Source organism: Hoplias malabaricus, chromosome X2 (genome assembly GCF_029633855.1).
Source record: "Hoplias malabaricus isolate fHopMal1 chromosome X2, fHopMal1.hap1, whole genome shotgun sequence".
NCBI classification, from domain to species: domain Eukaryota; kingdom Metazoa; phylum Chordata; class Actinopteri; order Characiformes; family Erythrinidae; genus Hoplias; species Hoplias malabaricus.
This window is the reverse complement of record NC_089819.1, coordinates 3,044,679-3,067,699: the sequence shown is the minus strand read 5'-3', so window position 1 is coordinate 3,067,699 and position 23,021 is coordinate 3,044,679. Positions and strand designations below refer to the sequence as shown.

The 23,021-nt window shown below is 38.2% G+C and overlaps 3 protein-coding genes across 9 annotated transcripts in view; 2 read left to right on the top strand and 1 right to left on the bottom strand.

Moving 5' to 3' along the window:
• Positions 1-1,142: 1,142 nt before the first annotated feature.
• Positions 1,143-8,546, top strand: LOC136676775 (B-cell CLL/lymphoma 7 protein family member A). The gene is made up of 6 exons (XM_066653994.1): positions 1,143-1,290; positions 4,578-4,659; positions 4,874-4,970; positions 5,343-5,516; positions 6,067-6,164; positions 6,308-8,546. Exons 1-6 carry the CDS (start codon positions 1,199-1,201, stop codon positions 6,371-6,373), a joined length of 609 nt encoding a protein of 202 aa, XP_066510091.1. The 5' UTR covers positions 1,143-1,198; the 3' UTR covers positions 6,374-8,546.
• Positions 8,547-8,607: 61 nt separating this feature from the next.
• The window catches only part of LOC136676454 (DNA oxidative demethylase ALKBH2-like), a 17,423-nt gene continuing 3,009 nt past the window's right edge, over positions 8,608-23,021 (bottom strand). Inside the window, exons 1-4 of one of the 4 annotated variants that reach the window (XM_066653500.1) lie at positions 14,657-14,792; positions 12,162-12,400; positions 10,666-10,864; positions 8,608-9,149 (exon numbers count right to left, since the gene is read on the bottom strand). In XM_066653500.1, coding sequence (XP_066509597.1) covers positions 8,822-9,149; positions 10,666-10,864; positions 12,162-12,399 — 765 coding nt within the window. In that variant the 5' untranslated portion in view covers position 12,400; positions 14,657-14,792 and the 3' untranslated portion in view covers positions 8,608-8,821. Of the gene's footprint in view, positions 9,150-10,665; positions 10,865-12,161; positions 12,401-13,594; positions 13,614-14,325; positions 14,481-14,656; positions 14,793-23,021 lie in introns of those variants that run through there. The other 3 variants (XM_066653501.1, XM_066653503.1, XM_066653502.1) reach the window with 3 other exon arrangements.
• Positions 13,751-20,768, top strand: LOC136676453 (uracil-DNA glycosylase-like). Of its 4 annotated transcripts, XM_066653497.1 has the most exons (8): positions 13,751-13,970; positions 14,879-15,079; positions 17,355-17,450; positions 17,575-17,672; positions 18,266-18,367; positions 19,679-19,767; positions 19,845-20,023; positions 20,208-20,768. In XM_066653497.1, exons 1-8 carry the CDS (start codon positions 13,878-13,880, stop codon positions 20,346-20,348), a joined length of 999 nt encoding a protein of 332 aa, XP_066509594.1. In that variant the 5' UTR covers positions 13,751-13,877; the 3' UTR covers positions 20,349-20,768. The 4 variants fall into 4 exon arrangements, with proteins under 4 accessions (XP_066509594.1, XP_066509596.1, XP_066509593.1 ...); XM_066653499.1 differs by lacking the exon at positions 18,266-18,367 and having other exon boundaries at positions 13,752-13,970; XM_066653496.1 differs by lacking the exon at positions 13,751-13,970 and having other exon boundaries at positions 14,774-15,079.

The window sequence follows — 23,021 nt, the reverse complement described above, 5'->3', positions numbered from 1 at the left end:
GTGTGAATTGTGTGTTGCCCTGTGAAGGACTGGCGCCCCCTCCAGGGTGTATTCCCGCCTTGCGCCCAATGATTCCAGGTAGGCTCTGGACTCACCGCGACCCTGAACTGGATAAGGGTTACAGATAATGAATGAATGAATAAATCCTTAGTTTTATCTATAAACTGGAGTAGGAGGTTTGATTTAAAACCGTTTTTGTTATATTTCTTGAAATGATCTTTACTATATAGTACGCAGAACTATTAAAACTAATACAGTTTTTCTCTAAAAATGTGCTAACTCTGGTTTCTACAAAATCGCCTACTCTCACTTTAAGCTACAGTATTGTAGAGGAGATGTATAAGACTTAATACTGAGCTAATACTCTAGAAAAGGTTTGGAAAGATTAAAAAACACACTGACAAATGAGTAAGCTCTTACTGGAGTCATGTTATTTTCTTGGGAATCAGTGGACCCTAAAAGGATCAGTAGTTATATTCATTCGTAAGAGAGAGTTTCTGAGCCTTGCAGGACAAACACAAACTCTTCAGTTGAAGAGAAGAAGTGAAAAAAAGAAGAGATAATTAGCAGCATAGTTATGAGGCATCAGCCGCGGGTTTGTGATGGGCCTGTGGGTGTATTCTGGCCTGCCCAAGTATGATTTACACCTGGTGTTATGGCAGGAATCTTTAAAGGAGGACTGTAAAGTTTTGTATTTGTGCTCCTGGGTGCTCCCTTCAGTTGTAAAGTGTAATTCACTTTTACAGTACTGTCCTAAATTCAAGGGGGGAGGGGGAGAAGTGTGGTTTCCTGCCTTCATTCCAAAAGATCCATAGTGGAGTTTCTGCAGTGCGGAGACTGGAATAGCAAAACCAAAGGCTCTGTTCTCAAATATTACATGACAGTGAAGCGTCACAATAATTCTGAAGCTGTATTTTTTTATGGTTAAAACACTACCTGGTGTTTATTTTAACTGTTAAACCTACGACTTCTGAGTTTCTAAACGTGATGACGGGCTCCAAAAGACGTCCAGTGATGAAGGTGGCCTAGTGAGTCGTTATGAAAACCCGAGTGGCCAGAGCCGATTCTAGTGAACTGATTCATCAGAGAATCATTTGCACAAACACCGCCTCCCCCCTCCCGTCCTTTGCTGTGTGTTCGCATTGTGTCTGAACAGGCGAGCCGGCGGAGAGGAAAAGATTTTTCACCATCAGCCGTAATGTCGGGCAGGTCGGTGCGCGCGGAGACCCGCAGCAGAGCCAAAGATGACATCAAGCGCGTTATGGCCGCTATCGAAAAAGTACGAAAATGGTAAGAGCGAGCGCTCGCGAACACACGGGGGAAAAGCCCGAGCTTGTGGCGAGGGGGAGGGAGGAGGACAAGACGAAGGAAACAATGAAATGAAAGGAAAGAGGGGTTTTTTGATCGAGTTCGCTCTCGCGCAGGTCGGTCGGTCGCCCGGAGGAGTGCGGCTCGCCTCCCCGCGCGGTGAACGGCGCGAGCCGCCGCCGTCCAGAACGCTTCTCGCGACCAGAGGGAACGATTTCTTTCCATTAAATTTTAATGTGGGGTTGAACCTAGAAGCCATTTCGCTGCAGTCACATGAAGCCGTCTGTGGCGGAGCTGCCTGTAATGCCGGCTGAACGGAGGGAACGATGTTCCGCGCTCGGCCACTGACTTCGGGCGCTCGGCGACGGCGCTCTTGAGTGAGAATAGTTTTTAAAACGTGTTCCCGGGGTTTTAAATTCAGAGTTTGCTGTAGGCTGAGCAGAAAGCCGTTGAGGGGGGTTGGGAGCTCCGACACAAACACAAACACACACACACACACTCACTAACACACACACGGAGGCTTTATCTTCCACTGAGCCCACAGCAGCACACTGCAGCTAAAGCTTTCACACTTCACTACAATTGTTTCTTTTCAGAAGCGGCTCGTTTGAAAAGTGAATCGTTTAAAAGTGCTGAAGTTCAGGGAGCGAGGTTTCTGAACCGAGTCTCTTTTAATGTTCGAGCAGGCCGCTCTTGAAAACCGAATCAGACCCAATCCAAGCATTGGGTGATGGTTAATCTTTCTAGGCTACATCCAGAATACATTTTGGACACTTTCTTGTCTTGAGTTCAAGTGTTTGGAGATTAGTCAGACAATTAGTTCTGCGGGTAATTCCAGCCTTTGGCCACTGTGTTTAATTTCACTGTTGGACTAGATTTGTAAACGTAAAATACATTTTTAAACAGTGTGTCCCTGGGGTGAACCTTTTAGGCATTTAATACAAATAATAATTACCCGAATCTGCACTTTAGAGTGAAAAACTTTTTGTCTGTTCTAGCTCATTGTAACTCAACATTATACCTTCGTTTTTTTCCATTTTATATTTTAATATTATATTCAAAACAAGAGTAGAATGTTAGTTATTTAAAATTGTACATTTTAAGTACGTCCGAACACATTTACCCCATTTAATTATCTGTGTAATCTTAGTTATTCAGTGTACATTTGCACAATCTATATTTACTATTAATAATCATGTCTACATATTTATAAGGTAAATATAGAAGGCTATAAAATATGTTTTCTGATTCATATTATTAACAGAATATTATGTTAACTGAAGGATTTTAATTTGCCTGTGATCGAAATGACTGTTTGAAGACAGGCTATGTATTAATAACATTTTAAATCAACCATAGAATATCCTTCAGGTGCTCTACAGTTAACATGGATGTAAATTAACTGCGGTTGGATAATTCTATGCTTAAGATATTGCCGTTACTCCTTAAGCCATTAGCAAAAGATAAGCTAATATGTTTTTAATGATTAAATGCATGTTCGATTCAGTGTTAAAAAATAGTTGGATTTGTCAGAGATAACAGCACTGTGTGTTTCCCAAGTAGTGGAATCAGCCTTAAAACTCATCTCTAACTTCATATAAGAATGAAAATCAAGGTCATGGTGACTTTGAAGCCAGAACAAGCACACGGACGGTGCCGATAAGGATTAAATATCTAATTAGTTGTGATTTATAGGATGTTATTTTAGTGAACAACTTGCATTTCTACATTATTCATATAAAAGCCTGACAAACTAAGGGGAAAAAAAAATCAATAAGTAGTAAGTTACTATGGTTGGACAGTATTACAGACTTAGATTTAGTTCTAGAGAAAGTTGACTCAGAATTGTTTACTGTGGTCGTGATGGGAACCAAACACGTGAAGCGTGCAGTGCCTCTAAAGGCTACATCTCAGAAAACCACTACATTAAAATGGTTTGGTTGCTAGATACAATGCTAATATTTTGACCCTAAAATGCATATACTTACATTATTCATGTTTACGATGTACTTGTATGGCAAAACAGTCCACAAAGGTAAAACCCTTGTTTGAAAAATGGGTGGAATACCCTGTAGAGAAGATGGAACGCCTGAACATTTTGCTGGACTTCATGAAACAGAAATCATTGTATTCGTGTAGCTTTCAATGGTTTTTTAAAATTACATTTTACAGTGCTTTCCAGCATGTTTCAAACTTCAAAAGTGTCATCATACATATTGTATTTAAAGTACATGGTAATTTTTTTTGCAATGTAGCCTGCTCCTAATATATACAATAAAATGATTTAAAATTGTTTATAAACTGTAGCTCTCAGACCTTCTTTGTGAAAACGGTTAATAGATCAATCTTGAATTTCTCACAAATAGTATGTTCTCAGCCTTTGTTCTGATTAAAATATTGGGTAGATATTTTTAGTATCGTAGGGGAGATTAATACATTTACATTTATGCATTTGGCAGACGCTTTTATCCAAAGCGACTTACAAAAGAGGATCTAACATTCGAACTACAGCACAATTTATACAAAACACCTTACATTAAGTGCAGTATGCCAGGAAGTAATAAGTGCATTAAAGAAAGACATTCAGTGCAAGAAATACTCTCGGAAGAGCTGGGTTTTCAATGATTTCTTGAATGCGGAGAGGGTTCCTGTTGCTCTGATAGTCCTTGGAAGCTCGTTCCACCAGCGTGGTACCAGAGAGGAGAATAGCCTCGACTGACCTGTACGGGGGGTTGGCCGTGTTAGTGTTAGTTGGCGCTCCTTTGAGGAACGGAGAGGGCAGGCGCTAACGTATGGTTTTAAGAGTCTATTGAGGTAGATGGGAGCAGAACCAGTGAATACTCTGAAGGCTATATTGACTGCTATAATAAAGACTATATTGTCTGCTCTTGCCTAAAATTGTTGCTTATGATAAAACAGTGAAAATCTAATGCTTATGTAAACACCACTTAGTTGAAAATAATTAACTAATTTAGCAATAATTAAAAAGTTAGTGCGTCTAGATTCAAAACCTATAGCGCTTTTGTTGAAGGCTGTGCCCACGTGGCTAAATAAGGAATATACGAATAAACGCATTTAAAATAATGACCAGTTCAAAACCATTCATCTTATATGTACTGAATATTCTGGGAAGCTGAGTGTTTTAAAGCCAACATAGAACTGCTCTTTAAGCCATATTTTTCAGATTAGTGCATCAGAAGTAATTCCTTGAGAGGTCTAGAAGTAGTTGTGCCCTGTCTTAAGACTGTTCAAACTGATTTATTCCTCAGGGAGAAGAAATGGGTGACGGTGGGGGACACGTCTTTGCGAATCTACAAGTGGGTGCCAGTGATGGAACCAAAGTCTGACGATGTAAGTATGAAAAAAAAAAGACTTCCAGGTTTCAGGGGCTGCTTGATGTTTCAAAATGGTAAATAAAAGTCTCTTATACCACACATTGTAAAAACATCAATGTGAAAAAAGCTGCAAACCTTTATGGCTCAAATTGTGAAATATGCTTGAGTACCTAGTACAATTTGTATTAGAAGAGAACAGTATGTGATGATCAGTGGGTTTCTCTTTGCAGAAGAATAAGAACAAGAAGAAGGGCAAAGATGACAAATATGGCTCTGAAGTCACTACGCCAGAGAATAGCTCTTCTCCTGGAATGATGGACATGCATGGTAATGACGCAGGGTTCTCAAATATAAGTTAATTATGGGTGTCTTGGTTTATTTGTAAAGAATTTATTGGTGTATTACCTGTACTCACAGGTTATTAGTTGTCATCATATAAGCTATGATTGTTTATTTGAAATTAGATTTTGAATGTGTATTCGCATCTGCACATAATTACTTGTGGTTATCAAGAGTTTTGTTCCCTCTTACCACTTGAGGGTGCTATCAGACATTAAGACATGCAAACCTCTTTCCATTGATCTCAAGAAAATCTTCCATGATTTTCATTATGTTTTAGTCTGTGAGCATGTGGCTGTCTTGTCTCTCGTCTGTGATTTGCTCAATTTATTGACTTTTCTTTTCTTTTTTCTTTCACAGATGATAACAGTAACCAGAGCTCCATTGCTGACTCTTCTCCTCTAAAGCAAGAGACTAGTAACAACACTAGCCCCACCCCTGAGCCCATGGCAACATCCCAGAGCGACAGTAACGAGACCAAGAGTGATCTGTTTCCTAGCAAACAGTCTTTGTCTGGACAGGACAGCAAAACTGGTATGTCAGTTTGACAGGGTTTTATGTTTAAAATAATAGTTTAGCCTGAAACGGAACATACACAGTTTTCACTTTATTCCAAATGTAGTCTATCTGCAAAAAAATCTTTGTTTCTTGCTGTTTGCTTCTTTCATTTCGCTCTGTAGCTATGACAATGATATAGCTCACAAGTAATATATAGGCTTATACCTGCCAGAACTGTGAATACTGCATGGCTAAATCAGTGTACTCTTGATAACATCAGCTGATTGTGCTAGTAGGCTAATAACAGCTAATACTGAGTTATGTAATGGGCCCATTTTTAAATACAGCAGTGGAAGGTGAGCGGATTGTTAGGAACCTCATATTAAAAGATAACTGGACAATTCAGCCCATTTTGAAAATGCCAGTTTGCTGGAATACACTTCTGTTACACATGGTACATTTTAAAATAACCTTGATGCTGTAGTGAAACATTTAAGTGCCTTTCAGACACCAAATATGATTTAATATAAGCAGGTAATGGATATTAAGGTAATATTATACTCAACAAAGCCCATTTTATTATTAGGACAAAATCATTCCTCTTCAGAGTCAACAACAGCCAAGAGAGACAGCAAATCACAAGGAGACCAAGAACACTTCACAGATTCCTCCAAAGCTGCTCAGGTAATACATACGATCCCTCATAGACATGAATTAAATTAGCTTGTTTAGCACGGTTGCACAATATTCTGCATTTTTAAGGTTGGAAATTGCATTCTTCTCAGTGCATTGTCACCTAAATGTTTGTTTTCTTTTGTTTCTGGAAGGATATGGAAGATGGTGCTCCTCCTAGCAAGAAAGGCAAAATGGACTCTTCCTCTGAAGAAAACTAACTTGTCTTTGCCAACTGTTACACTCTAGTGATCTCCCTTTCCTCTCCCTGTATACCTTGAGTCATTTTACTCCAAACGCTAAGTTGTACATCTCTCTGTTTGTCTGCTCCCATTTATCCCTCAGAAACACATTCACGCTTTAGCATGGATGGGGGCAAATGTGGAGATTTTTGGCCTCATTGTAGTTGGTGTGGGAAAAGTAAGGAATCAAGCTGTGAGATTTGGGGGCAGGGGTATTATTCTTTGCACTGATTCTAGAACAGTTGGCTCTGTCATAGCATCACCTGCTATTTCCTATGGAACGCTGTTTTAGTTTCTTACTCCACAAAATGTCAGATCAAAAATTCAACTGAAAAGGTAAAATATTTGTAGCACTAGTAAAAGTGAATTCAATTTCATACCTTTTCCCTGTGCCATTTAAAGGAACACTGGGAGTTGTTTTTTTATTTGCTCCTGGAGCTCCCCCTAGTGTATTTCAGTTGTACCATGATGTACTGAAATCAAAGGGGAAGGAGGGAAGTTGGGTTTTCTACACTCCTCCAAAAGTTACATAATGCAGTTTCTGCAGTGCTGAGCCCAGAGTAGCAAAAGGCAGAGGCTCTGTTCTCACTGATGGAGCATCACAATGATTTTGCTGTCATTTTAAGGAAAAAAATATTACATATTGTTCCTTTTAACTGGAGGAACACATTTCACAAGTATGACTTAAATGATGTACATGAGATAAAATGTAGGTAAGATTTTTCAGTTGCATTTGAAATTGATTTCTTCATTGAACATTCTTCTATATTTTGCACATTCGGTAACAATTTAAATTTCAATACTAATAAATTGGAAATAAAAATAAAAACATGCATTTGGAATTTCAATGTTTCAATGTAGTATCATATTAGTAAAATAATTGGGAAAAGGTATGAATTCACTAAAAGAGATTGGCAAACTTTGTGCTATAATATATTGACTTTGGAATTTGAAATTCAACGTGTCAGGCTTATTTAATGATTTTTTTTATATATATACTTGTTCAATTTGAATTTTTGAAACTCTTTGCCAGTGTCCCTGTCAAAGTGGCCAGTGACAGAGTCTGCCATAGACAAAATGTTCTCATTTTCATTTGGTCATCAACTGCCAGTTCCTGTTTGAATTCAAACTAAATCTATTTCCCACCTGTATTACTTTTTTTTTTTTTTTGCGCTCAGGAGGGTCAACACACTGTTAGTCACGTTGAAAATGATTGGTTCTGCTGCTGTAGTTCGAAAAATAAATTCCACATCTAGCGAAACTGAAGATAAGGCAATGTGAGTGGTACTAGTCACAGGTTTAAAAGCTTCAAGTTCTGGGCTTGAACACGTTCTGCTGTGAAGACTGTAAGGTAGTAAGTTAGCTCGTAGCATACGTCCTGCTTTGGTTGTGTGCCTTGTGTTACTGAAATAAGCTTGTTTTTAAGTTTAGTTTATTTTTCTAGTTCATGTCCACGCACGTCTCCCAAGTGCCCGCTGTTGTGTTTCTCACAAGTCGCTTGTTACCCAGTGAAACTCTTTCCACATCCACTTTTGTGCAGTCTAAACTGTGACAGTATATAGTTAAAACCAACAAAGCTTTGAAATGCAGGTCAACATTTCAACAGCACAACAACCTTCGTAAAGTCTAGAATACACAACTTCGAATTCTGACCATGTACCCATCTAATTCATTAAGTATTTGTCTTTCTCTCTCTCTCTCTCTCTGGCAAGCGTCTGCCGTCAAGACTTAGCTTGTGTAGCTGTCCATGGGGAAAATAAAGTGATTTTCATTAGACTTTAACAGGCAGGTTATGGATAGACAGCTGTGCAAATACCTCATACTCAGTCCAGCAGTGCTGGCATATAAAACACTAAGTATGACTTTTAGAGAAAAAAAAAATCACTCGGATTATGTCTGCTTGCAAAAATATGTATATATTTATACAATAACATTTTCGTTATTACCCTTTTGATTTTTGCCACAATTTTTCGCCAAAATATTGCCTTCTCTTGTTCAATCTTTGAACCTTTTAGCGAAAAATGTACTCATTGGGACCATATTGTTTTGTTTTGATTTTTCACTCTGCATTAGAAATGTCTTGTACAGAAGTATGGTTGTGTTTCATTTTATTTATTCCACATGTAGTTTTCGGTTTTATAAAAAAAATTAAATGCATATCCTTGGAATAATCTTGAATTTCTTCTTTTGTTTATTATTACAACATTAAGGACACGTGCATGGTAAAGGTGCATTCAACTCAAATTTTACAATTTTTTGTTAGAGTGCTGTGTCATCTGTGTATAAATAGTTACCATGGATCACAGCAGAGATCAAACAGAACTGACATGGCATTCGAAACAATTTTGTCGGTTATGGAAAAGTGCAAATACAGAAATGCCAGTGTGATGGGAAACACTTAGAGATCCAGTCTCTTATCTTTTATAGTTACTCATTTTTAACACCACCCCTTTGTCGGTTCTTAACGATGCGCCTGAAGGTGAGGTTGATGCGTGGATTCTTCACCTTCTTACGCACAGGGAGACTATGATACCAGTTAGAATTAGTGGGGGAATTCATGAGCAGAAGACTTCCATGAGACAGTTCCAGCTTCACAGGCTCAATATGCCGTTTATTCGACCCACATCGGGCATCTTTATGTCTGAAGATGAAGTCCCGGGTGGCCCCCAGAGTGACAGATGCGATGGGACAAGTGGGGTCCAACTCCCTCTCATCATCCCTATGTTCACCTATATGATCCTGGCCATCTTTATACCTGAATAATAACAAAAAATGTTCAGAAATAAAGGCACTTCACTGATTGAAATACGACATTAAGAAAGACGTTATAAACTGTGCTTTACTTGTATTTTTTTAGTCCCTAAATATTACTGGATTTTACTATAAAGATTATGTAAAGCATGAAGAACCTATTGTGTCGAAAATCACTACCTCATGTTCTGTACATTAATGTTTTTATTGAAGCCAAATCATTTAATAACCTTTCATTTATTCTTTTTATTATTTATTTATTTTTTAAAATTGCTTATATTTTTATCTGATATTCTCTGATCTTGTCAATGGCAATTCCATGTGCTTCATCTCGGAGACATGAAACCAACCACCACATCCCTTCAAACTGCTAACATAACATGATTGGACAGCTTGATGTGCTTGTAGGAAAACACATGGAACAAAAATTCTGTGTTGGCCAGCACTGTGGCTAATTCAAAGGAAGACAGAACAACATTCTACCAGTAGGAGTAAAGCCAATTATGGTCTTTTGGATTTGGTAGGAGGGCAGAACAGTGGAGAAACAGGTACTGTCTCTTTGTCAGAGATCCTGGATTCTGGGGTTGTGGGTTGGTAGGTGGATGGGCAGTGTGAATTTGTCCATAGGTTTGAGTGTGTGAGTGAAAGAGTGAGTGTGTGATGCCCTGTGATGGAGTGTTGTCTTGTCCAGGGTCTGTTCCTGTCTCCGGTGATTCTAAGTAGGCCCCGAACTCAAAACAACAACGATAAGGATGAAGCAGTTACTGCTACAACATTTTTGAAAGGCCATCTTTGCTTTCAGCTTAGCGTTTCCAAGCCTGTCCATTTTCGAAGTGACAGGAGGATGTTCTTGAATTTTAATTAATTGATTCAGTCATTTTCTATAACTGTCCAGTTCAGGGTTGGGTCCGGAGCTTAATCACAAGGCCGGAACACACCATGGAGGGCGTGCCAGTCCTTCACAGGATGGCATTCACTCACAAACCGGAGCACCCGGAGGAAACCCACGCAGACACAGGGAGAACACACCACACTCCTCACAGACAGTCACCCAGAGGAAACCCACGCAGACACAGGGAGAACACACCACACTCCTCACAGACAGTCACCTGGAGGAAACCCACGCAGACACAGGGAGAACACACCACACTCCTCACAGACAGTCACCCGGAGGAAACCCACGCAGACACAGGGAGAACACACCACACTCCTCACAGACAGTCACCCGGAGGAAACCCACGCAGACACAGAGAGAACACACCACACTCCTCACAGACAGTCACCCGGAGGAAACCCACGCAGACACAGGGAGAACACACCACACTCCTCACAGACAGTCACTCGGAGGAAACCCACGCAGACACAGGGAGAACACACCAAACTCCTCACAGTCACATAGTCATATATAGTATCTATTGCAAATGTTTACATATTACTCTTTAACAAATAATGCTAACATTCTACTTTATAAAAACATTATGACAGTTGTCATAATGGTCATTGAATTGGATGATAATAACCTGTTTACTAGGACAAAGTTGAAGGTGTGTCCTGTAGCATTGGTGACAGCATCCCGAATGTATTCGAGGGTAGGTGTCCACTCTTTGGCCAGCAGATGTACTCCAGAGAAAGAATACATCAGTCCTTCATCTCCATATGTTGCCTGCTGCCTGGGAACACTGTACATCTTGCCATAAACCTGCACCTTAGCTTTATCACCTTTAATAAAGGGTGGAAATCAAGACATTGGAGTAAAACAAATGGTTTCCTAGTGAGTATTTTTGGTAAATTTAACACTCAGCATTACAAATGCTAACAGCTTACTGTATATTAACAATATAATACTATGTAAACTAAACTCTGAACATAACACTGAACATGATATTGTGGAATTATCATTTGAGGTGTAGGTTAATTTATTTTATATATATATATATATATGACTACCTACTGCGTCTATTTGGGAATTTAAAAATACTAATTGTTGCAGTGCAAAGTGAAATTTTGCCTATTCTTGCTGCATACAAGGCTCTTCAGCCTTTTTATGATGCACCAAGACATCAATCAAGAAAAAATCCTTCCTTCTACATTAGGTCTGTACCATTTGTACCAGCTTTTAAAATGAGGTTCTGTTTTATGTTGTTTTTCAGTTTACATTCTGTTTAATTTGATTGTTTTCCTTTCTATGTCGAATTTAATTCTATGTATCCTATTCTGTTGCTAATTTGCCTTACCCTCTGCATTTGTTTCTGTTTCTTAATAAACCTGTAATGAATTTAATGCTTTCCACCCCCACCCCCCTTTCTCTCTTTATCTACATAATATATAAGTTTCGCTGCTTCGCTATTGAACTCTGTGGACACTCAGCGTCCAGACTGTTTAAATCAACGTGAAACTGGGGGAATGATTGAGAGGAAAGCCGCGTCTTTCCACTTACTGCTCTGATAAACAGCTTTTTTAAATCTCAATCTCTGGTTTGCACAGTACTGTATGTGCAGAAAAAGAAACGTTCTTATTGTAATGTGTAGTTTGAATTTGATTTTGTTCGCCAGTTTATATTAGACCATAAGGACTCTGCCCAAGTTGGAGGATTTTACCTGATTTTTTTTGTACATAGGCAGTAATTTGCAATTGACAAGTTTTATTAGATTGGGATGGGGAAGCTCAAGTTGGTAATGGATGCCTCCAGAGACAAAATCTGAATTTTATTTGGTCTAATGTATGAAGAATATTGATATCCCAAATGTTAGGGCATTTTACTGAATTACTATTTTACTATCATTATCAAATTTTACCTCCCAGTGTTATAAAAAATGTATAGTGTATAAAGCTTTATCACTCCCATCATTTTCAAATGTACTGATTATCCTGGTTAGCTATGCCTTGTAGATTTAGCTTAAAACTATACTTAACATAAAATTAAACCTAATCAAACCTCAGACACCAAACAAGTCTTCGCTGACCAGCAGTTTGAGGTCAAAACACTTATAAACTTACAAATAAAATGTTCACAAACCTGTGAAATACTCCACCTCCTCCTCTAGTCGACTGAAAAGCATATCTGCTTCTTCTTTGGAGAAAAGTAGGCTGTAGTCACAGTCCAGGCCCTCTGCCTCAATCTTTCGCCAAGGAATAGGATGTGAAAATTCTTTGACATCATCATCATCATCATCATCACCATGTACAGCTTCATACATTTCCTTTCCTCTTTCATCTCTGCTTTCTTCCACATGTGCATTTTCTCCTTTCTCCATTCTGGAACATGTTAAAGTAAACAAACATGATACTCAAAGAACAAGGGTAGGGCACACATTTATAACCACATTCAGCACTTTTTAGTATGATGTCCTGGTATAGCTGCAATGAAAAATACGAAGAAAGCCATGAATCAATCAGCTATTACTTTGCCCAATCATGACTAATAACTAACTGTATTATTATAAAGGCAAATACAATAGGACAGGTTCTGATTGTTGTCATGGGTTAAGACCTAACAGTCCTTTATTCATATTATATATTGATTGAATGAATTAACAAATACAAATAACATTTTCTTAAAAAAAAACAACAATATGATCACCCTAATAAATGTGATTATATATATATATATATATATATATATAAAAATAAAGTGATTGTTTCCCAGACAGGGATTAAGCTACTCCTTGACTCTCCTCCTACTTTCAATGGAAGATTACAATTCAAAATGCTGGACTAGGCTTAATCCCCATTTGTGAAACCACCCCATAGCGTTCTCATCTTATAACATTATCCTTTTTGTGAGATAGACATATATATATATATATATATATATATTAATAATAAAAAATATACAAATACAGAAAGAAAAATATTAAACTATATTATATCATATATCATCGTCATGGATGGTGCAGCAGGTTAGTGTCGCAGTCACACAGCTCCAGGGACCTGTAGGTTGTGGGTTCAAGTCCAGCTTTGTGACTTGTGCCCAATGATTCCGGGACCTACCGCGGCCCTGAACGTGATAACCGGTTACAGATAATGAATGAATTAATTAATCATCATCGTTGTCATCACCATCTTTCCCGCTCAATCCATTTTAGGGTTGTGATCTATTAGTTGTTTTATTATAAAAAAAATTAAACAGGTACATATACAGATTTAGTTACTCTTGACATTTGTGCTAAAAAGAATACAGACAATGCGTGCCTTCTGGTTGTTGATTAAATCCATAAAAACTCATCAATATTCATCCAATTAATATATTTTGATGTTATTCCCAAGAAAATATATCCAGTTATGCCCACATCTATCTCCACCCGGCACTCCACTGATCCCCTGAGACTCAAAAGCCTCATTCCACAAGTTGATGGAATTGGTTCCTTCGGTTTATGACGCCAGAAACCTAGGCTTTCAGTACTTGTTTGTATTTGTATTTTCAAAACACTCAACCGTTGTGTTACCTACATTTTCACTCATTATGTTTTCTAGAAAATTAACATGTTAAAATACTTTTTTAAAGTATTTAACTCAAAGAAAAGTAACTGGGAATAAAAATGTTTCTGAGGCACACCCCCCCTGTGTGGCTCTGTGGGCAGCCCCTCACACTCCTCGCAAAACCATTGGCTCTAATTATTATTTGGCGGGAGTCGAGAAAGTGGGGTTGTCTGGAGCGCGTATAACATTAGTACGTTGAGTAACCCCTACATAGTGGATTTAACAGCAACGTTAGACTCTCTTATTCGCCAGAATGATTGGACAGAAAAGTATAACGTCTTTTTTCTCCCCGACGAACAAAAAAAGAGACCACGAGGAGCCGAAGAGCGGCGAGGACGCTTTTAATGTGAGTGAAACAGACCAATCAGTGTTAACGTTAACTGTAAGCAAAATAATCATAATAAGCTTCTACTGTCACGGTAAACTGACGTGCTCTGTGTATTTGTGATGACGGTGACTTTCTAAATTACGTTCAGAGCTGATGTTTTTTTTATTCTGGTTTATTTTGCGACATTGGGCTGTATCCTAAAATGGGTCCATGCTCCCTCCGTAGGGTACTAGGTGTGAGTGAAAAAAAACGGCCCGTGGACTCAGACAGTGTACAACATGTCTAATAAAGAGCCAGTCATGATTTAGGGACACGGGAACAGTGTTATCCGACACACGCCTAGTGCACTAAATTGTGAAAGTTTATTACTCACCTAGTGCACTAATCACTGAGGGCAGCACGTGTCTAACGAAGTCATTCATACTCAGCCATAAGGTGCACTTTTGTAGAGGTCAGATCATTTAAAACCGCCTACTGCTTGTTGGCAAAATGTAGGAAAATCTGTTTTTTGTTTTTTTTTTTTAAAGCGAAGAGAGAGAGAGAAAAAATCACATTCTCCCGCGAAAATCTAAAGATGACCCGGATGTAAACAAATCGTACTTGGGTTTTTTTTAAACACAAAACTCACGTTAAAGACAATTTTATAGAGCCCGTTTAACCCCTTCCCCGACTATACAAAGTTACATTTGCAGAAAGCCACTTACGCTTGTTTGTTCTCACCACACGAGCGCCGGGAAACTTTAAGTTCAATCCCAGTTTAAGGAGGACTGTAAACGTCAGACAGAACCGCAGTTTGGGGAAGGTGTTGGTTTATCTGCTCAATGTCTGTGGTGTTTTCACGTATTCGGCCGTTTCTCGGGTCTTCGTGTGTTTTCCGTCGTGAACGTTTCTGGAGCTCCACTAAATACACGAAGGTGTCCTCACAGGCGAAGAACAAGAGGCTGAAGGCGGAGGGCGATGCTCTAGAAACCGCAGCATGTCCCCTGAGCCCGGAGCAGCTCCAGAAGATCGCCCAGAACAAGAGAGCGGCGTTAGAGAGACTCTCCGCCAACAGCTGCCCACAGGGAGTCGGGGAGAGCTGGAGAAGAGCCCTGAGCGCCGAGTTCACCAAACCGTACTTTAAACAGGTACAAGTTCACTACTTCATTACATCACCCTGTGTATTTTGACTGAGAGCCGCTCTACTGAGTTCATCTCTAGATGATAAACACATCCGGCAGCTGTGAAAAAAGACAGAATATTAAATTATGTACAGGAAAGGAGGGTGCCAGATGCAAATGTATTTAATTTACTTTTTTATTATGTGTTCCCCCAAGTTATTAGTTCATGTTCTCTCGGATTTTGTCTCCTTTTTCCACTCTGGTCAGTTTCCTGCGAGTGCCACCAGCCACCAGTCGCCTGTCTTTGTTGTTGTAGTTCACCTGTTTGGCCACTAGAAGGCTCCTTGACTAATGCATATGTGCTTTGGTCAGAATTTGGGATGTGAGACCTCTAAAATTGTCCAGTGCGTTCTGCTGGGATTTTGATAAGAAAGTGAACACTATGGAGTCAAAATGATTTGGAGCTTGTAAAACAATACTTACAGATGTAACAGAATTTGTAACTGCGTTTGAGCACCTACATACATGTAAAATTCAAATCCACAAATGTATTGGAATGCACAAATTTAAAACAACAACAATAATAATAATTTAAATTCACAAATGTGTAAAAAAGATTTGCATTTGTAAATTAAATGTTGTGAATGTGCCATAGCAAACATTTTTGAGGTTCCAAATGTGATATTGGCAGTTTTTCAATGTGGTTGAAAAAAAAAATCCACACATTCACTTTCTCTGCTGCGTGTGTGAATCTCTTTTTGCAGTTGTGGATTTTTGACCCTGTTTTGACATTCAATTGAGGGACCAATAGGAAAGCTTTAGTGGGACCAATCAGATCGCGAGGTTTGTTTAACCAATCAGAACACTTATTTTTATCCATTCCTGATTCTTGGAACCTTGGTTCCTTCCAGTGAACCGCTGAATTTCTGCAAGTTTTGAGGGAAAGCAGGAATGTGTTGCTGTGGCTGAATACAGTGCCAGAGTCGCAGATAAACTGTTACAGTCATGACAGGGTCAATGTTTATTCTTTGTTTACCATGGAATCAGATCAGGGTGAGATATAATACTGTGTAAATGTTGCTGAGTTCTGACAAATTGTGCTACCTTGTTGAAATGTGTTGCCATGGTGTACCTTTTTATAGAACAGTTTTATAAATAAAACAGTAGGTAAACTAAATGTAGTGTATCGGAAGATGATGGCTACAGAAGTATAAGCAGGAGATATGCACAGCCCACTAAAGCAAATAACAGTGAACTACGATTGTGTAATGCACCGGAGAAAAACATATTTCACATGAAAAACACATGGAAATAGTAAACATTTTGGTCTGAGCATGTGCAGAGCTGCAAAGTAGCACATTTTGACAAGGTAGCACAACTCAGCGAAGAAACGTAACCAAGAACATGTTCCTGTTTTATTTCATATTATTTATTTATATGAAACACTGCGAATGACCCTGTAAAGCTCCATGGGGAGATAACACTGTATTTGAAGCTCTGAACTCATTCTTGATTTAATGAACCTCGACACGCCCACATCTGTGCTGAAAAAACAACTCTTCTTTGGTTTCAGCTGGGAACGAACTTTTCTGGTTCACAAACCAGTTTATGTCAGTGGAAACCTGACGAATGGTTCCAGATTTAGTTCGTGAACTAGAAACATTCTGGTTCCTTTTTGGTGGAAAAGCACTATCAGAGATGCAATGAGGAGTCACGTAAGTAGCATTGTTACTTATCTGACTCTCCATTGTATCTCTGGCTGGAAGCACCATGACAGAGAATTGGAGGCGTTTATCAACAGTGTGCCAAAGTTGAGTGATAGCAGTGTTCCTATTAGTTAAACAAATCTCGCGATCTGATTGGTCCTGCTAAAGCTTTCCTGTTGGTCCATCAATTGGCTGTCAAAATGGTCAAAAATTCGCAACTCTGGCACATTTGAGAGATACTGATTCACACATTCACAACATTTAATTTACAAATGCAAATCTTTTTTACACATTTAAAAATTATTTCTATACATTAATAATAATTTTTTTTTCTACATTTGTGATTTTAAATTTGAGCATTCCAATACATTTGTGGACATGTATGTATGTATGTATGTATGTATGTATGTAGATGCTCAAACGCAGTTACAAACTTCGTTATGTTTGTGAGTATTGTTTTACGAGCTTTTATGCCTCCGTAGAAAAGTGTGTGTTTGTTAGTACTGCTACACTGTAAATAAAAAAGCAGTTACTCATATTCTGTACCTGGTTCAGTCTTGCTTTGACACTGGTAAATAATTGTTTCTCTTCAACAGTTGATGAACTTTGTTGCTGAGGAGAGGCAGAAACACACCGTCTATCCACCCCCTCTCCAAGTGTTCACCTGGACCCAGATGTGTGAGATTAAAGATGTGAGTTTTACTTCACCATGGAAATGTTTCCTGTGTGTTTGCCTTGTTAAACATTGCATCTCACAGTAGACACTGTACCTGGAGTATAGTCACCCACTAAAGATAATTTTGTTGGTTTTGGCAGGTGAAGGTTGTTGTTCTAGGACAAGACCCTTATCATGGACCAAACCAGGCTCATGGGTTGTGCTTCAGTGTACAGAAGCCAGTTCCTCCTCCTCCAAGGTAACATAGGCATTCTGGGGGTAGAACTTCCATGATTTGTTTAAGAATCAAGCACGTATTTACTAATATTTCCTAGACGTTTTTATCATCCCCCAGCAATGAGCTGTGGAGTGCTGTGTTCTTTGGGAAAATGGAGGGTCTTTGAAATGAATTGGGGTTTGTGATGTAGGAATACTCATTGAACCCATTATGAATCGTGACCTCACTAATGTTTTTCTACTGAATGCCTCTCATAATACACTCACATAATCGTTTCCTATGTAAAGTCTTATTAAAGCAAAGTTAAAAGGTGTGGGATATTATTAAATCGAGTTAATGCAATCATTCTTTCAAACTGGAATTTCTATATTAACTTATTAACTTATTCAGTTATGTGTAGTGCTGGGCGATATGAGCACAAACCAATATCACGATTAATTGTACATTGTACCACGATTACAATTAATGAATAATAAATAAATAGCATATTTTTTCTAAAGTTGCTGGGAGCTTAATCCTCTCATTTTTGAGCACTGTTTATATTTGGTGTGTGATGGTGCATTGGTCGCTGAAGCGTTTACATTTGACACTGTGTTTCTCTTTGGTACAAACAGCTTGAGTCGCTCGGTCGGCTTCAGCGTTGCTTCCATGTGGCAGATAGGGGCAGAATCACGTGACTACAGCTTGGTTATAAAGGCAAAGTATATGAATACAGAGTGAGGACATAACACAATAAAAGTAATTGATATACTCATTATAGACAAGATTATGTTGATTAGAAGCTCTGAATGTCGATTTCAATTAATTGCCCAGCCTGGTTATGTGTAATGTGAAAGAAGGTGTCTAAATTTGAAAGAATTTAGTAAAGTACAGGTATTCAAAAATTTAGTTAGCGACTGTCCACAGCTGTGGGTAATAAACTGTGTATGATGAATAACTGTGTACTAGAGCTAATTAGACGAACATTAGCAATGCTTTACTGTAAAAGGATGTTACGATTTGTGAAAAAGTATTTCATTATTTTTCCAGTTTTTGGCTTCCACAATTTTATTTTTCTTTTAAAACAATGTCTTTTGAGAACTTGTGGACATGTTTACCTCGACTGGATATAAAATATTATATTAGTATTAAAATATTGCTGTTCTTTGCTACTCATTATGAACAGAGGAATAATATATTTACCACAATGTTAGAAGTATATATACTTTAAGTCAGATTTGTTCCTATTAAGTAGGGTAGATAATTCCAGAATAAAAAAAAAAATGTCTCTACAGTATTAACCCTTTCAGGCTAACAAGGCTGATCCTACAAATCTGAATAGTAATTTTGGTTTTGACACATACTCTGTTTCTGAGCAGGAGAACAGATGAATTTAAATACAACTCACACACTGGTAAACCTTTGTTGTTATGGTGAATAAGCAAATTAGTAATAAGTAAAGGTCCATAGTGCATTTAAAAAAATATTACAGACTTGCATTGGGTGTCCTTTTATTATAGTGATAGAAAACAAAGTACAACACAAAGCTCCAATTCCACATGCTGATACATATTACTATGGCTAGTATGGACATGTAGGTGTTGTAAATCCAGATTTTAGTGAGTTCAAGGGCACATCCCAAAAGTTATAAAAAAAAAACAGCAGAGGGAGCATAAGTTAAAAAAAAAATGCCCTTATTCCAATGCACGGCATTAGTAATGAGCTTGAATTATGGGAGGATTTTTACTTTTTGGAACCCGATTGTGATTTTATTTTATTATTACCCTCCCCCACCTCACAAGTGGGATAAGCATATTTAAAATGATGCATCCAAAACTCTGGGCAGTTTTGACACAAATACACCCAAAAAATGTTTTTTGAAAATTTGGTAATGACGACTATTCTTTCAAAAATCATATATTTTTTTTAATGATTTCTTTATTATCAATTTGGTAAAAGGAATCTGAAAAAAGCTTGTATATGATTGAATAAAATTGTCTCTCTTTTGTCCTTATTTATGAGATACTTATATATTTTGTTTTTGGTAGTTTGGTAAATATGTATAAAGAACTGGAAGCAGACATTGAAGGCTTTCAGCATCCTGGACATGGCGATCTAACTGGATGGGCAAAACAAGGTATACACTCTTTTTAGGCAATTTGTTTATTTCTTCTCATTGCAGTTTGATCAAATGGATAATTCTTGGTGTTCTAGGTGTTCTGTTGCTGAATGCAGTGTTAACCGTCCGGGCGCATCAGGCCAACTCTCACAAAGACAAAGGATGGGAGATGTTGACAGATGCTGTGGTGCACTGGCTCAGTTTGAACCAGGAGGGTCTAGTCTTCATGCTGTGGGGTGCCTATGCTCAGAAAAAGGGGGCTAGTATTGATAGAGTATGTTTCATTGCATTTGAATTCCTGTTCTTGATATTATTTCCTGCCTAAATATACTGTTTCACTCTGGAATAGGAAGCAAATAAAGATTTTTCCACTCATATAGATTATATTGATTTAGACTTAATACATAAATAAAAATGCACTATGGCAAAATTGATGGTTTGTTTTTTATGACTTGCAGAAGCGACACCATGTACTCCAGACCGTTCACCCTTCTCCACTTTCCGCACACAGAGGCTTCTTTGGGTGTAAGCATTTCTCAAAAACCAATGAGCTACTGAAGAAAGCAGGGAAGAAGCCAATAGACTGGACAGCACTGTGAATCAAGTGGGACAGCTAAGAGTGTTTTTATATTATTCCTAAGTTCACAATAAGCTCATGTTTTTGATGACCTGTATGTCATCTTCAGTAGTTTTTACACTATTTTTGTGGTAAAAATAGAAAAGGATTGTTTCTTGTGCTTTCTAGTGTTGTTACGAACATAGTTTTTCATCTCATTTCATGAGTTTTACTCATCTAGTGTACTCTAAAATCTGTACTTTTCTTTGTCCAAAGAAATCTGCTGATCTGGTAATATCTTGAAACACTGCATATATTTGTATGTGAACGAATCGTGGGAGGGGTAAGGATTTTGTTTCCTCTGAGTATCTGTTTAAAATATTTGCACTTTCTTTTTTTTTTTTTCTTTTTCTTTTTTTTATAACTCTTGTCTGTGTTTTAAAGTGACATTTTCTTATATTAAACATGCTGTAATACAAATAGTCTGTGTTCAAATTTTTATATAAATTTATTATATATATATATATATATATATATATATATATATATATAAACAAATGGGTTTTGCATGTGTCATGGGGAGGTTACAAGACTTTTTACAGTTTCAAAACCATGGTAAAATATTAAGGTTATTAGCAAAGCAGTTAGAAATGGGACTTTATGATACATCCCAGGGTTGTGATGTTTGTTTTCCTTGTCTATGTTTCACACACACGTCAGCCAAAATATTAAAACCATAGATGTGTGATGTGATCAACATAGAATATCTCATTACAGTGGTGCCGGTCAGTGGGTGGAATATTTGGCAGGAAGTAAAAAAAAAAAGAAATGGATGGGGCTTTATAACTTTCTAGACAAGCGAAATACTTAAAGTTGATGTGTTAACAGCACATGATCAAAATCAAATCAAATTTATTTGTATAGTGCTTTTTACAACTGATGTTGTCACAAAGCAGCTTCAAAGAATTCCGGTAAAGATAAAGTTTTAACATGAAATGTAAAAGTGTGAAGAATGTAAAAACCCCAGGAGAGCAAGCGAAGGGCGACAGTGGCAAGGAAAAACTCCCTCAGCTGAGGAAGAAAACTTGGGAGGAACTAAGGCTCACAAGGGGTCTTCTCTGGTCAATCTACTGGTGATAATTTTTAGGAGTCCGTGAAAACTTCAGTGTATGGTGGGCAGCTCCAGGACACTTGGTGGTGGCTGGAGCGTGGGCAGCTGGTCTGAAGCATGGAGCAGGAGCTCGACAGTCAATGTGAACATTTTCAGAGTGTAGCTAATGACTCCGGCAGATCTGACTAAAACAGCTTTCGTTAAAAGGAGAGTAGCAGAAGGACACAGACGTGGGAGCATCCTGAAAACTGGAATCCCTCCGTCAGCAAACCTGAGTGATCGTGTGAAGCAGCGGGACGACACCAGCATCTCAGTTTACTATAATTCCCTGTGTCCATGAACCCCTTGGATCTGTTGCCTTTATCTATGGGGGAGCATGAACTACCAAAAAAATTGTGTCTGAGTACTGAACATTTTTCTGGAAGATCATACCAGAGTTTGGGGGCTTTATAAGAAAAAGCTCTTCCCCCAGCTGAGGCCTTCTGAATTCTGGGAACTATTAAAAATCCAGTACTCTGTGATCTGAGTAATCGTGGAGGCTCATAATAGGAAATAATTTCTTGAAGGTATTCAGGAGCAAGCCCATGTAGAGCTTTATACGTTAATAACAGAATTTTGTAATTGATATAGAATTTAACAGACAGCCAATGAAGTGATGATAGAACTGGGCTGATATATTCAAATTTTCTAGTTTTAGTGAGGACCCTGGCTGCAGCATTTTGAACTAGTTGAAGTTTACTTAAATTTCTGCTTGTGCACCCTGACAGTGGTACGTTACAGTAGTCAAGCCTTGAAGTAACAAAGGCATGTACTAATGTTTCTGTGTCCTGCAGGGATAAGGTATTTCTAATCTTAGCAATATTGCGAAGATGTAAAAAAAGCTGTCCTAGTGATACTGCCTATGTGTTGATCAAATGATAAATCTAGGTCAATTATGACACCAAGATTTTTTGCTGCTGAACCAGGTTTAACTGGAAAGTCAGCGAGATTTAAAATTAAATCTGATAATTTATTCCTTGACACCTTTGGACCCAAAAGCAGGACCTCTGTTTTGTTGCTGTTTAGAAGGAGGAAGTTACGCAACATCCAGCGTTTCACGCCTTTTACACAGTCCTCTATTTTTTTCATCTTTGTCATCAGGCTTGGCTGAAATATACAACTGTGTGTCGCCTGTGTAACAGTGAAAGTTAATGTCATGGTTTCTTATATCTGTGCCTAGCGGTAACATGTATAATGTAAATAATAATGGTCCTAGAATAGAGCCTTGCGGTATTCCAAATTTTACCTACCTATAAGACCAGACTTGCCCTCGAAATGTAGTCTATAATTGTCAGCATCTCCAAAATGTATCATCTTATGGCAGGTTGTCAAAAATGGCAAAGCATTTCCCTGCTATGTACGTTGTTCTGAAGTTTATCATAGCCAATATGAAAAAAATCATAATTTTTGTGCTAAAGTAGCTCTATTGCTGTGAATCAAGACAGGCTAGCCTTTGTTCACTTCATGCATCAAAGAACTTTGGGCACCCTGGACCCTGTCACCAGTTTACAGGTTTTTCTTACTTGGAAAATTTGTAAACTACGAATACACCCCCCCAACAAATCA

What these genes read in the sequence shown, in the direction of transcription:
- LOC136676775 (XM_066653994.1), top strand. Translation starts at nt 1,199, where the DNA reads ATGTCGGGCAGGTCGGTGCGCGCGGAGACCCGCAGCAGAGCCAAAGAT. An exon ending in ATCGAAAAAGTACGAAAATG is followed by an intron (nt 1,291 to 4,577) that starts GTAAGAGCGAGC and finishes TTTATTCCTCAG; the next exon opens with GGAGAAGAAATGGGTGACGG. An exon ending in TGGAATGATGGACATGCATG is followed by an intron (nt 4,971 to 5,342) that starts GTAATGACGCAG and finishes TTTCTTTCACAG; the next exon opens with ATGATAACAGTAACCAGAGC.
- LOC136676453 (XM_066653496.1), top strand. Translation starts at nt 14,774, where the DNA reads ATGTCTGTGGTGTTTTCACGTATTCGGCCGTTTCTCGGGTCTTCGTGT. An exon ending in CCAAACCGTACTTTAAACAG is followed by an intron (nt 15,080 to 17,354) that starts GTACAAGTTCAC and finishes TCTCTTCAACAG; the next exon opens with TTGATGAACTTTGTTGCTGA. An exon ending in AGGGGGCTAGTATTGATAGA is followed by an intron (nt 20,024 to 20,207) that starts GTATGTTTCATT and finishes TATGACTTGCAG; the next exon opens with AAGCGACACCATGTACTCCA.